Source organism: Papio anubis, chromosome 8, assembly GCF_008728515.1.
Source record: "Papio anubis isolate 15944 chromosome 8, Panubis1.0, whole genome shotgun sequence".
NCBI lineage: Eukaryota > Metazoa > Chordata > Mammalia > Primates > Cercopithecidae > Papio > Papio anubis.
In genome coordinates, this window is record NC_044983.1 from 15152667 (window position 1) to 15167763 (window position 15097).

A 15097-nucleotide genomic window follows, 5' to 3' on the forward strand; every position below is an offset into this window, starting at 1 on the left:
TATGCGTGCATGCATATATGTATATATAATTATATATTTCATGAAATATATTACGTATTTTTATATATTTTATGATTTTTTTGCAAATCAAATCACATTAGGGTTCCCTTTTTTTTATCCTCCAGTTTGTCAGGAAATGAAAAGGTGGACGTTTCTAAGGGTTGGTGAAAATGTAGATTACTGGTAAATCTCATGTGTTGGTATACCCACTTTGGAAAACAATTTGGCATTGTCTGCTAAAATTGAAGATATGTCTACCCTATACCTAGTAAATGCATACCTGCCTTTAAATTCTGCAATAGTGCATGCACATGTACCTTGTAAAGTTGAGTTTGAATAGACTCTGTGATCTAGTAATTTCTATACTAAATACACTGGTATCTAGTTTACACCAGTGTATATACCTAGGAAAATTCTTGCTTATATGCCACAGAAGTTCATAAGAATGTTTATAGATTATATATCATGGCCCCAAAACTTTAATATATCAATACTATACCATAAATAAATTTTGATTTATTCATATAGTATACTACACAATAGTGAAAACAAATGAATTATAACAGTGCTTTAACTAAGCAAGTCTCAGAAACATAATGGTAAACAAAATAAGCAGTTCAAAAATACAAGGTATAATTCTATTTGTATAAAGTCCAAAACTGGGAAAATGAAATCATATTATTTAGGATACATTCATACGTGGAAAAACTAAGGAATAATTAACATTAAATTCAAGAAAGTATTCGTCTTCAGGATGATAGCAGGGAATATCATCAGTAATGGGCTCAAAGAGGCTTCTAAAGTACTGATAATTTTCTATTTTTTAACTTCACTATTTCTTAACTTTAAATTGCATATATATTCCTTTTATACTTTTATAGGTATGATTTTATTATTTTTTTAAAAAAGAATATTAGAAATCCAGGGAATGTCCTTAACTAGTTAAAGGGAATCCTCCAAAAGCCTACAGCTCATGGTCATTTGTGGAACTTGAGAGACATTGTCTTTCAAGTTAGGTATATTAATCCCCGTTTATCAGTAGGTAATATGCTCTAAGACCCCTGGCAATGAATGCTGAACATGTGGAAAGTACTGAACCCTATATATACTATGTTTTTTCAATGTCGTAGACAAGAGAACTACTAAGTGCCTAATAGGTAGGTAACGTATACAGCGTGGATATACTGGGCGGAGGGATGATTCACGTCCTGGATAGGACAGAGCTGGACAGTGTGAGATTTCATCATGCTACACAGAACAGTGTGCAACTTAAAACTTATGGATTGTTTTTGGAACTTTCCATTTAATGTTTTTGGGCTGCAGTTGACTTAGGGTCACAGAAACTGTAGAAAACTAAGCCACAAATAAGGGGGAGCTACTGTACAATGCAAATATGCCTGCTATCACAACTGTTCCGTAGCATTTTACTGAAAGTCTGGGCTAGTATAGTATACTAGGGCTGCTATGACAATATATCACAGATTGAATGGGTTAAACACCAGACATTTATTTTCTCACGGTTCTGAGGGCTCGAAGTCTGAGATCCAGGTGTCAGCAGGTTAGTTTCTTCTGAGGCCTCTCTCCTTGGCTTTTAGGTGGCTGTCTTCTTCCTCTGTCTTCACATGGTCTTTCCTCTGGGCATGTCTGTGTCCTAATCTCTTCTTATAAGGACATCAGTCATATTGGATTAGCGCTCATCCTGATGACCTTATATAAAAACCTAACTACCTCTTTAAAGAAAGGTCCTTTCTGCAAAACAGTCAGATTCTGAGGTACTGGGGCTTAGGACTTCAACATATGAATGAGGGAGAGGGGCACAATTGAGACCATAATATGTAGTATGAAAAAAAGAAGAGGCTCTAAGGATTAGAATAGAGGCATAGAATAGAATATGATTGGAAGAAAAATGTAAAAATATATACATTTTAGATTTGTTTAAATTTAATAAAAGTTTAGCAAGATTGCTACTGGATATAAGAGCAGTAAACGAAAGTTAATAAGATGCTCCACACCAGCGAGAGCAATTAGAAACTAGTATTGAATAAAATGCATTTCATCATAGAAACAAGAACTATTAGGTACTTAAAAGCAATTCATAATAGAAGATGTACAAAACATTATTAAATTGTATTTTTAAAAGCACAAGTAAATGGAGAACCATATCATGTTCATACTGGTAATAAGCCATTTCCTTTTGATAATGATCCTCCAAATCTATCTATAAATGCACTGTAACTCCAATTAAAATCCCAACCAAATTGATTCGAAATTAACTTTTAAAATTAATCTGGATGAGTAAGGGCCCCAAAATATTTAGAACAATTCCAAAAAGGAAAGAGGGAAAAAAAAACCATTGAGATGAGAATAATGGGGCTTATGACATATTAAGATTAGAAATAGAGCTATAATAAAGTAGTATTACATCATTGTAAAGATATTTTTTAAAACTAGATCAAGGTAATAGAATATAGAATCCAGAAATAGATCCAGGCATGTATAGATAGATCTATAAATCATTGGTAAAAAGATTGACCTCTCAATCATAGATGTTTGAATAATAATTTTTCCATGGAGGGGGCAAATTAGGCCTCAGATTTACTACCATATACAAAAACTAATTTCAGATGGATTAAGTTCTTATTTGTGACAAAAATTCTATAAGAGTAAAATCAAAATGAGAGGCACGAGAGTTTTTTTTTTAGAAAAGACTCAAAGCAAAACTTGAAATTATTAGCAATTTTTACTAAATTAAATATTTCAAAGTTTAGCATCAAAACACAGTGTAAACAATGTTAAAAGATGTATGATGCTGGGAGGATATGCATGCAGCATATTAACAGAAGAGGGTAAGTGTCTTGCAGTCATGTAGAACCCCTTTTTTTATCTTTATAAAAAAGATAATCAACTTAAATAGAAAAAAATAGACAAAAGTACCTACAATGGCCGCTGAATATATGTAAAGGAGGTCAACCTTACTAGTAGCTTAGGGTATGCAAATTAAACCAATGATATGATACTATTTCACACCCACCAGGTTGTTAGTTTCCAGAAATCTGACAATACCAATAATTAGCAAGGAGAACAAGAAGGAACCAGGTGAGAAAGTAAATTGGTATATTTACTTTTTAAAAATTTTTTGAGATAGAGTCAGTCCCTGTCACCCAGGCTGGAGTGCAGTGGCACTATCTTGGCTCACTGCAACTTCTGCCTCCTGGGCTCAAGTGACCCCCCCACCTCAGCCTCCTGAGTAGCTGGGACTATAGGCACACACCACCATGCCCAGCTAATTTTTGTGTTTTTAGTGGAGACAGGGTTTTGCTCTGTCACCCAGGCTGGGGTATATTTACTTTTGAGTGATATTTGGCAATACCTAATAATGTTGAAAATGCATATGAGAAATCTCTCTTCTAGAAATGCATACTAGAGAAATGTTTTCGTGTTTGCCACAGAAATCCTATATATCAGATCCCCCCCCGACACTTCCCGTGAAGCTTCATCTGTATTTACAGCCACTCCCCATCACTCATTGCTCACATTACTGCCTGAGCTCCCGCCTCCTGTTAGATCAGCAGCAGCATTAGATTCTCATAGGAGCCCAGACCCGATTGTGAACTGGCATGTGACGGATCTAAGTTGCGTGCTCCTTATGAGAATCTAATGCCTGATGATCTGTCACTGTCTCCCATCACCCCCAGATGGGACCATCTAGTTGCAAGAAAACAAACTCAGGGCTCCCTCTGATTCTACATGATGATGAGATGTATAATTATTTCATCATATGTTAGATTGTAATAATAATAGAAATAAAGTGCACAATAAATGTAATGCACTTGAATCATCCCCAAAACATTTCCCCTTCCCTGCTCCTGGTCTGTGGAAAAATTGTCTTCCAAGAAACCAGTCCCTGGTGCCAAAAAGGATGGGGATTGCTGCTGTATGTGTTTCCTGAACCATCAATTGTAATAGCAAAAATTTGGGAATGATATAATGTCAATCATTAGGCAAGTGAATGAAAGATTTATGAAATAGAGAAACCCAGGATAAGTGTAGAAATACAGAGTTAAAATGAATAAAATACATTACAGCTATGTGCATTGACATGAGTAGAACTAGAAAACGAAGTTGAGTAAAAGAGCAAGTTGCAAAATAATATTAACTGACAGTCATTTAAACTGCAAAGACCTTTTCAAAGGTCCATGAAGTCAAAACTATTTTTTTCATAATACTGAGAATATACTTGTTTTATTCACTGTCATTCTCTCATGAGTTTGTGGTGGAGTTTTCTAGAGGCTGTTTGGTAATGATGCCATTGCTCTACCAACTAATGGAATGTGTGTTTGTGTATTCTTGTGTTTTAAAAATTTGTTTTTATTTTCAAATAAATTAAATATTGATAGATATAACCCATAAAAACAGTATCTCTTTTGGGTCCCTAATATTTTTAAGAATGTGAAGAGTTGCCTTTCAGAACTGCTACTATAGACAACTTCTGTGTAGCCATTAAAATGAAAATGGAGAATATTTGACAGGAAAATATATATGCTCATGATAATATATTAAATGCAAAGGGTAAGTTATAAAACAGTATGCAGAGAATGATTTAATATTTGCAGCAACAAATATTAACAAAATACTATATAAATACCATATACTATATAAATATGCCTAGCTAGAGAATCAGACTAAAATGATGTTAAAATATGTGTGTGTGTGTGTGTATGTGTAACTTGCCACCCCTAGAGACTCAATTAAGTTTGCTCTAAAACTTAAGTTTGTCATCCCTGGATTACAATTAGTTTTTATTTTCTGTATTTACTAATTTTTCTATAATATATAGCTACTAACTGTATAATTTTTTTTAATAGTACTTATTTAAGAAAAATGTGTAACTCCTTTAAAAGGCAACTATAATTCTAGGAGACTGAATTTAATTCAGCAAATATTTATTTTCTATCTACAATATAATTCTAACACTAACCACTCCGAGTTTAAGCATAGTGCCTAACAAGACTGCCCTCATTTCAGATGCTTGTTGCAAGTTTGGGGGCTCCAGGCCACCCACACTCTGGCCTTACTGTCTACAAGTCTAGGAGGTTGCCACAGCTCCCCTCAGGTTTAATGATTTGCTAGAATGAATCATAGAACTCAAAAAATGCAGTACCTATGGTTATGGTTTTATTAGATAGAATACAGAATAAGACCAGCCAGTTGAAGAGAGAGGGCAAGGTCTGGGAAGGTCCTGAACATAGAGCTTCTATGCCTTCTTTGAGAACATGGAGTTGGGGTGTGTCACCCTCCTAGCACAACAGCGTGTTCAACAACCAGAAAGCGCCACTGAGCTTAGTGCTTAGAATTTTTGTTAGGGTTTCATTACATAGGCATGATTGATTGAATTATTGGCCATGTGATTGAACTTAATCTATAGCCTCTCTTTTCTCCCCAGAGGTCAGGCTCCCTAAAGCCCCAGCTCTCTAATCACAGTTATTGTTTCTGGTAAGCAGCTCCCCTCCTGAGTGATCTCCTTAGCACAAACTCAGGTATGAACGAAGGATTTAGAGTCTTCTTCCCAGGACCCAGGGGCAAAGACCAAATTCTTTGTAATATAGCGCTGCTACATATGAAACCAAACTGGGAATTGGGAGTAGGGAGAGAGATTCCTGACATGAGTGGAAATATAAAGATTTTAAGAAATTTTAGAAGTCCTTAAAGTTAATAAGAGAAGACAAAATGAATGTGTTGATTGGATGATTTAGACCAGGAGAAACTAGATTATGACTAAAATAAGCTACTTGGAGTCAATAAGGATCTGGGCTTTGTCATTTAGTAGTTCTGTGACCTTGGGTGTTACTTATCCACTTTAAGTCTTGTTAAAATATGCATAATGAGGATTGTTTTTAGAATGTTATTGTATGAGCCTATTGCCAAACACATAGAGGGCACACAATAAAAGGTAGCTATGATTTTTCAGTCTTACACTGTAGCTGAGTTTAAGCTAGAACAGATGAGGTTGGAAGACATGGAACCAGTTAAAATGGAGAAAGATTAGTTAATATTTATACAGTTACAATAGATATGGTATAAACTAAGCTGTATAAAGTTTATTCAGAATGTTGTTTTTAAAATTTTTAAATATTTTTTTGAGACAGTGTCTCGCTCTGTTGCCTAGGCTGGAGTGCAGTGGTGTGATCATGGCTCACTATAGCCCGACTTCCTGGGCTCAAGTGATTTTTCCACCTCAGCCTTCTGAGTAAGCTGGGACTATAGATGAACGCCACTATTTCCAGCTAATTGTTTGTTTGTTTATTTGTGAGATGGGGTTTTGCCATGTTGCCCAGGCTGGTCTCAAACTCCTGGGCTCAAGGGATCTACCCGCCTCGGCCTCCCAAAGTGCTGAGATTATAGGCCTGAGCCACTGAGCCCAGCCTAGAATATTTTATTTAATCATATGTGAGTTTACTGTTGTCTAAACAATAAATATCCCAGTTTCTCATTACAATTTGGAGCTGAATTATTCTGTGCCATTGCTATTCTATAATCAGATGCACTGATTATTTAGTGGCATATTTTACCTGCAGTGCAGATATAGAAACATGAAGAAAACAAACACAAGAATCCACATATGGGCTTCACGGTGTCCATAAATCCCCTCATTAATGCTCTTCCTGCCTTTGACATACTAAGAATTATACTTCTGCTAGCTCAGCTTTGCAGTTAAACAAATATGATTTATAAATGCCAGAAAGCATTTTCAGGTACAGCTGCATCGAGAATGGTTTGTCTGAAATGCCTTCCAGACTTGAATGTGTGTAAAAATTAGAAGATCTTGTTAAAAATGCAGGTTGTGGCTCGGTAGGTCTGGCATGGGCACTGAGATTCTGCGTTTCGCACCAACTCCCAGGTGTGATGCTCAAACTATTGGGGAACCACATGCTCTGAGGAGTGGGGATCAGATCTGAAAATAGAAGTGGGTTCTGTGTTTGTCTAATGTGTTTCTAAGCAGACTAATTTTATTATTTCAAATTATTTCAAGTTATCTCACCAAATCTTTTAATCATTTTTCTTTAAGATTAATCAAATTATAGTTTTCACTTAGTGTTTTTAACAGACTATACACAATAAATTCAAAATGGATTTAGCATATGAGTAATGATTCAAATGTCTAAGTTCTCCAATAGTTTCCGAGCAGCACTGATAAAACTATCTTTTTTAAAAAAGAAAAAGCTAAGCAGCAGTTGAAGTCTGTGTTAAGTTAAAACTAGAAACAAATTGAAACAGTGACGAAACAGTGACCACAATAATGCAGTATCCTTGTCTTTCTGTTTCATCCAATGTTATCATTCTCTAAGTCACTAACCATTAAATACTTTTCATTCCTTTGTAACATAATCCTTTGTTCATTTACTTCCTCTACACGAAGCTCTCTAAATCCAAATGTGTTACAAAGAAGAGACATTATGTGAAGCCAGGTGATGTGACCGTTTCTGATCTTGATATGGAAATTCACATTTTTCCATGGTTTTCCTAAAACGATTCCTTTATGACTGGCTCCAGAACTTAAACTCACTGTTTTATCTTGATTTGGTTGTCTTATGTATAACCTCCCATTATTCATCTTATCTGAAATTTTAGGTAGCTGTAATTAAATTTAATGTAGCCTCTTCATCATTTATTTTATGTTTGAACCATGGGCAAATACTGTGTTGTGTGCTTGAATGAACCACAGGCATAACATAGGATAAATAATGCCATGTTTCAGGTCTTTTAAGTGGAGAATTTTGCATGGACATTTAAACATGTTTTTGATCTATTTTATAAGCAAGTGGTTTACCAATTCATCAATAGTATAATAACTTCTGTCATAGGAATTAAATCAAATGCTCGCAGAAACACCACCAGTTTGGAAAGGCTCATCGAAGCTATTTCGAAATCTTAAAGAAAGAGGTGAGTTAACCTTAGTACGTGTCCGTTTTTTAAACTGTATTATGTATACTATTTGTATATGCATATTTTCCCATACCTAAAATAATTTTTAAATTACATCTATGTGTATGCATAGAGAAAAAACTAAAGAAGAAAACAGCAAAATATTAACATTTCTGAATATTAATGTTGTTCTCGGGTAATTCCACTCTTCATTAAGGGTGGTTTTCATGTTATTGTTTATATATTATTTGTATCTTCCAAATTTTTTTTACAACAAAATGGACTTACATAGTTTAACAAATTGTTCTTTAACCATATTGAAAAGTTTATTCTCTATTTCCCCAAAGAAAACATTTTACAAAAATACTAGATCTTCAAAGGTATATTTTTCTTCCTTCCATTTCGCTCTGAGAGAATCACAGATGCTCCTAAACTAATCAACAGGAAAAATTTAGTGGATACGTCCTTTGACAGCCTAGTTTCGACATGTTTCCTTTAAAGGCCAATACTTACTGCATATGTACCTGTTTCAACTTACTCTATTATCAGTATCAATATTAGGTTAATTCATTAATTTATATGTTTCCTGGCAATCACATTTTATGGCTTTTATTGTAATTTTCTTTTACAGTGTACCTTTTTACACACTTGTAGAAAAAATGTATTAGTCTTTTTAATCTTAAAAAGTAATGTTTCTTGGAAACATATTTTTTGTATCCTCAAATACAGGAATATGCAATATATTAAAGAAATTATATAAGCAGTTATATTTTCCCTTTTCATCAGTTTTAACGAATATTGGTTTGAAAATAATGTACTTCAGCCTGAAGACAAATACTTTGAAGGAGTAGTTATAATTCATTTATTTTATTTAAGTAGAATTAGAAAGTTTGTATTGCTTCCACATGGTTTACATATAATCTGAAAGGAAGAGACACCGTATCTTTTATTGTAGGTGTTTCATAAGTAAGATTTTTAAATCTTCAAGAAACCTAGGCCAAAGTGTCTTAAAAAAATGTTAGAAATTTTTTTCCTGGATATTGTCTTAAAGATTGCCATTCAGATCTTAGGGTGAGATAATAGGATGAGGAAAATTCAAAGCTCAGAAGGATCAAGTAAGTATGGTGAATTTCAAACATTTTTCTTAATATATATACCTCATGGGAAAATACAAATTGGATCAAATATAATCTAAGAAAAATAACGCATGGAAGAAAAAACCTTTTTTTAGTTAAGGGGAAGGTTAAATCTAGAAGTCCTAGGTTTAGGCATATCCTAATCCTTCTCATGTTATACACATGTTTGCATTTTTTTCCCCAGGGATAGAATCTATTCTGCGCCACTATGACGGAAATACTCTGTTTCTCTGCTGTCTCTTATGGTAGCTACTAGCCACATACGACTGTTAAGCACTTGAAATGTGACTGGCATAACTGCGGAACTTAATTTTTAGTTGTATTTGATTTTAAGTATTTTAAATTTAAATAGCTACACCCTGTAGTACAGTGCGTATCTGTATCATATTAATTAGATCATCAGGGTAATACATGATCCCAGAAAGTTTTAGAATCATTAGAGAAGTTAGAATAAATAGAGAAGTTAGAAGAGCCTTGCTTTTTTTAAATAGTGATTAAGTGGCAGAGAAATTTTAAGACTAAACCTTTAGAGCTATTGAAGACATAATTTTATTTTTATCTTTGTTTTATTTTATTTATTTATTGAGTCAGGGTCTCGCTTTGTCACCCAGGTGGAAGTGCAGTGGTACAGTCATGTCTCACTGCAGCCTCGACCTCCTGGGCTCGAGCAATTCTTCCCCCCTCATTTTTTGATTTTTTGTAGAGATAAAGTCTCACTTTGTTGCCCAGGCTGGTTTCGAACTCCTGGACTCAAACAGTCCTCTTGCCTTGGCCTCCCAAAGTGCTGGGATTATAGGTGTGAGCCACCATGCCTGGCTAAAGACTAATTTTAAAATTAAAAGTTTATCTATGTAAAGTATTACCTCTAGAGAAAATGTTATACATTTAAATAATAAAAAATTGATATGCATTCATGAAAACATGTATTATAGAGACTTAATTATAACAGCCAACTGCAATGTGTCATGTATAGGAATTAAACAATATAATCCTTTTAAGGAACTTCCCTTAAAATTTGTTTTGATTGAATTTTCAAAAGAAACCTAGTTGGCATCTTTCTTATCCTCTGTTTCTAAAGATCACACCATTACTATATGCCTAGCTTTTTTTTTTTTTTGATCCTGGATGCCATAAGTAAATTGAAGAGTAAGTTTTATAGTATTCTGTTTTTATAATTGGAAAGCGTTAAAAATATACAGTTCATCTTCAGTAGTATTTTCTCTTTTCCTTGACTATTTTTATTAAATTATAGTGTATCATGGGTTTCACTTCATTTTTCTTCCCTGTGGTTTAAGCCACCTCAATCACCATGTGGTCCTGCAAAGAAGTGTCTACCATGATAGTCATGGTCTGGACACTCGCTATGAAGTAGTGCTTTACTTGAGGGAAGTCTTGAGTTAACTATCAAATAAAAGATGCATAGCAGTTACTGAAGTTCTTTGTACCAACCAGCATCTCTTGTGTATTCTACCAGGTCAACTAGAACAACAGTCAGTGAGATAGGATTATGGCGACAGCATGCCCATTTCCCAACCCATTTCCTTTTTTTGCCCCTTCTTTTATGCTTTTCTTTCATTTTTTGAGGGATCCCTATGGACTCTTAAGTATTGTATCTTTATATACATTGACCATTCCAGAATCTTTCTCCCATAACATTCATGGCAATCAACCAGAACTATCTGTCTATAGGTCACAATATTCTAGTATAAACAAAAGGGAATGAATGCTTTCAGGGCTTCCTGGTAGTGCCCTTCATGTCTCTGACAAACTGCCTGACAGTGACTCCTCTTCTCTTTGTTCTGTAACAAAGAAGGCAGCCTCAAAGAACATCATGTAAAATGGAATTTTAAAATTCACAATCTGGTTATTTAAAGGATTTTTATACCCTTTTACCAAGCATCAGAACTATCTGATATCTAAATAAGTATTGTAGATACAGATTCCTGATGTCAATCTTCTCAGTATCTGCTTGGAAGGTCAGTTCAAGCACTAAATCTAGTTTTGGGTTTTGTATTGCAAAAGCAAGAATTCAAGTAACAGAATGCACTTTTTTATTTCCTTCAAATGGACTCCTTTTAAAATTTATAAGTATGGAGTTACTGAGAACTCAGGATGTGATGTACAGAAAGTATAAGACATTTAATTACAATAAAAACTCCTTAGAGTATATATAATAGAAGCATTGAAGATAATTTGAAAGCAGAAAAGTGGTAACTATAGACCTTTATTCTTAAAATGCAAAACAAATATCAAATTTCTAAGTAACAATGTCTAAATGTTTTATCCAAGTGTTAATAAAAAGTAAGCACTTTGCAGTGTTCATTAACCATTTCCAACCTTTTTATTTTTACTTATTTTTTCCTTTAACCTCTGTTGTTGGACTTGACAACTTTTTTATGTTAAGAGTCATACATTAGAAACTAGCAACAAGTTTAAAAGTTACTGCTATGCATTATAATTTTGCTTTTTTTGCCAATGTATTTGACAGCATAATGATTTTATATGAGTATCTATGGAGGCATGTGGAACAAGTAAAGTAAAATTAAATTTGTTGCTTCTTTCGCTTTGATTTTATAATAATAATTGTCATTTAAAATAATATATAGCATCTATTTTTAAACTATAAGCTCATTATAGCATTTATTGCTTCTCAAACAACATTTTATACATATAACTGATACTATTTTTCTTGTAGGTGTGATTTCTTACACAGAATATCTTTTTCTTTTATGTATTTTAACAAGTAAGTATACTTATTAAATTTATTTCTGGATGCAGCTTTATTTTTTAAACAGAATCTTGGAAAGCAGATCTTAGATTCACTTACTCTTGAAAATCAATATCCATACTGTTCTACAAAATTCATGTTTAATGCCACAGAAAAATGCTAAGCATAGCACTGTGAAGAGTCAAAAACGTTAAATGCTACAGCTTATGGTATAGTAATAAATGCTAATAAATTATAAATTTACTATTATGTATCCATTCTTGTGGTTTTAATCTACCTCAGACTCGAAAGGTCATGACATGTAATAATTTGTAAATTTCCTACTGTATTCATTTGAGTCATATTTTCTGCAAGACTGATGTGAGAGACTCTCTTAACTATCGAGTCTATCAGAATACCTGACATTCATATCCAAAACTTTTATTCTCTTCCTCTCATGTGCAGCATTTCTTAGGAAATATATGAAGGGTTTACTACATTTTCAGTTAAATTTCTTTGCATTTAATGGAGACAATTTTGTTATAGTTTACTGGGTTCCAGCCATCTGGCCTTTCCGTTCCTTGAATTGCCGCCTCAGGAATTTATACCTTCTGCTTTCTGTGCCATCAGTACTTATCCTCAAGATCCCTATGATAATAAATATCATTCAAGTTTCCTTTCAAATGTGAAGACTTAGCAAATCCTTACTTGGCCAGCCTCTCTAAAATAGCTCCCTCTCTCTTTATATCTCTTTGCTGCGTTTCATTTTCTTTATATCAGACTATTTGAAAGTATTATTGGTTTATATGTTCTTGTTTGTCTCCCCACACTTGAATGCAAGGTCCATTATGGCAAAGATTTTATCTTTTTTGTTCATCTCTGTATCAAGAACAATGTCTTGCACATGGTACCCTCCCAAAAAGTAGTGAGTGAATGAATGAAGAAAGGAATACATCAAAGAATATTGCTAGTGGAATTTCCAGTTGTGGAGATTTGGGAAGATGCATGGAAACAAGAACATCAATAAAACTCTGTCATTAGAAACAAGTCTAAAAATACTTTGTACTTCTTTGATTAAAAAATTCACACCACTGTGTTATTCTTAACTGTGTAACTTAGTGAGGAATGATGTTAACATTGAGTTCAGTTACAGTAAGTTTTGAGAAGAAGGAATGTGTACATATACTCATATATCTTTATTTTTTTCTCTTGGACTTGTCACCTTCCTCACTGCCTAGACTGAACCAATTTTTCAAGACAGGAGAATTACAGCAGAGAAAGAGTAATTTACACAGAGCTGGCTATGCGGGAGACTGGAGTTTTATTATTACTCAAATTAGTTTCCTGAGCATTCAGGGATCAGAGTTCTTAAAGATAATTTGATGGGTAGGGGGTGGGTGAGTCAGGAGCACTGGTTGGTCAGGTCAAAGATGAAATCATAGGGAGTCAAAGCTTTTCTCTCGTGCTGAGTCAGTTCCTGGTTGAGGACCACAAGACCAGATGAGCCAGTTTATCGCTCTGTGTAGTGCCAGCTGATCCATCAAGTGTGGGGTCTGCAAAATATCTCAAGCACAGGTCTTAGGTTTTACAATAGTAATGTTACGACCAGGAGCAATTTAGGGAGGGTCAGAATCTTGTAGCTCCAGCTGCGTGACTCCTAAACCATAATTTCTAATCTTGTGGCTAATTTGTTAGTCCTACAAAGGCAATCTAGTCCCTAGTCAAGAAGGGGGTTTGTTACAGGAAAGGACTCGTATCATCTTTCTTTTCAACTATAAACTAAGTTCCTCCCAAAGTTAGTTTGGCCTAACTAAACAAGAAGCAACTGAATGAGCAAACATAGCTTGGAGATTAAAGCAAGATGGAGTTGGTTAGTCAGATCTCTTTCACTGTCTCCATTATAATTTTGCAGTGGCAGTTTCAGACTTAAAATGAAATTAAAATGTTAGGGCTGGGGGTAGTATTGTACATTTTGTAATAGGGCTACCTGAGGTTGATCCACTCTGCAAAGCCATGGTAATGAAGCAAGTCCAGTCAATGATGCTACCCTGAGAATTAGAGTGGATGCAAAGGAGTGTCTCATAGATGTGTTGAAAAGTTACCTTGTTTGCCAGAACAATCATGGTTGCAATATTAGAAGTTAAATTAAGTACCTAAACCAGCGGAGTGAAAGGCAAGAATAGGAAGCGTTGACTAGGAAAGCTACTTGTTGAGACGGGACAAGGGTATAGTTTAGGAGTGCCAGAAAAAACATACATAGTGGGTTTTGGCACAGAAAGCTTAGGATCCTTGGGTGCTGTGAAACTTCTTTGGAGTTCAGGACTCACCAACAGAAGCTTCTAAGGAGTTTGAATTGAAAAATTATGGGATATTGTTTACATTAGAACTAAGAAAACTGTGAAAAGAGGGCTGGCAGGAAGTGGGCTACATAATCCTGGTTACCTGTCTGTAAGTGTCTCTCTCTTTACTTTGTACTGTTACCCTCCAAACAATGCTTGTAAGGAAGACTTCTTTCCTGTATGTATTTTCAATATCTTTTTAAAGTGTAAAACTTGGTTATTAGAGATGGTGTAAATTTGTATTAGATTTCTAAAATACATGCAAGAAGTGAGCTTGCATAAAGGACTGGCTTCTGTTTCTGTTATTTTCAGAGACAACTGTTACCAGTTAAGAAAGTAGGACACTATCTGTGCCTCTTTTGCAGGTTCAAGATTTCACAACAGGTGGTAGCAAATGTATCTGTGGGGGGTCCCTTTTTCAACTTTGTGCCCCTCCCCCCAGTCATCTCAAAAGAAAAGATTCAGTGTTTTGAGAAAGGCACGTCCACTGTGCCGCTCTTTGAAGGACACTTTCAAGTTTTCTACTGTCCAAGTTTTCTCCTTTATGCTCTAGAAGTGAAAAGGAGAAAGAGATTGAACCTTATTATTTTAAGGTTCATGAAATTGAAGCACTTCATAGTATGTCATCTTTTTCAGAAAAGCAATTATTCCTTGTATTTTGGGGGAATTGGTAATTACATATTCAATCTTCTTTTGTTTTATATTTCTGTTGTTGAAGCCTCTAGAAGTTTTAACTCTAATCTCTTATGCTTAACATTTATTTTCATAGGTCATTTTAGTTATAATTTTCCCGAGAATCGGAACTAGTCCATTGTGTCATGTTTTTTTTTCTGCCGCACTAAGTAGCTGAACATACTGAATATATTTAAAATGTGATGAGTTGATATTTCCCTTTTAAACAAACTAACAGACTTTGGATAAAAAAGAGAAGTGTTTATTTTTAGAAATAAGGAAAGTATTCAAATTTTTTCTCAGTGCTATGCAACAAGTAT

General features: G+C 34.4%; 1 protein-coding gene across 6 annotated transcripts in view; it reads left to right on the forward strand.

Moving 5' to 3' along the window:
• Positions 1 to 15097, forward strand: part of MICU3 (mitochondrial calcium uptake family member 3) — a 93643-nt gene that overhangs the window by 41427 nt on the left and 37119 nt on the right. For 5 of the 6 annotated variants that reach the window (XM_003902459.4, XM_009212565.4, XM_009212562.4 and 2 more), the window contains exons 4-5: positions 7863 to 7941; positions 11755 to 11802. In XM_003902459.4, the coding sequence (XP_003902508.2) occupies positions 7863 to 7941; positions 11755 to 11802 (127 nt within the window). The remainder of the gene's footprint in view (positions 1 to 7862; positions 7942 to 11754; positions 11803 to 15097) is intronic. The other variant, XM_009212564.4, reaches the window with a different exon arrangement.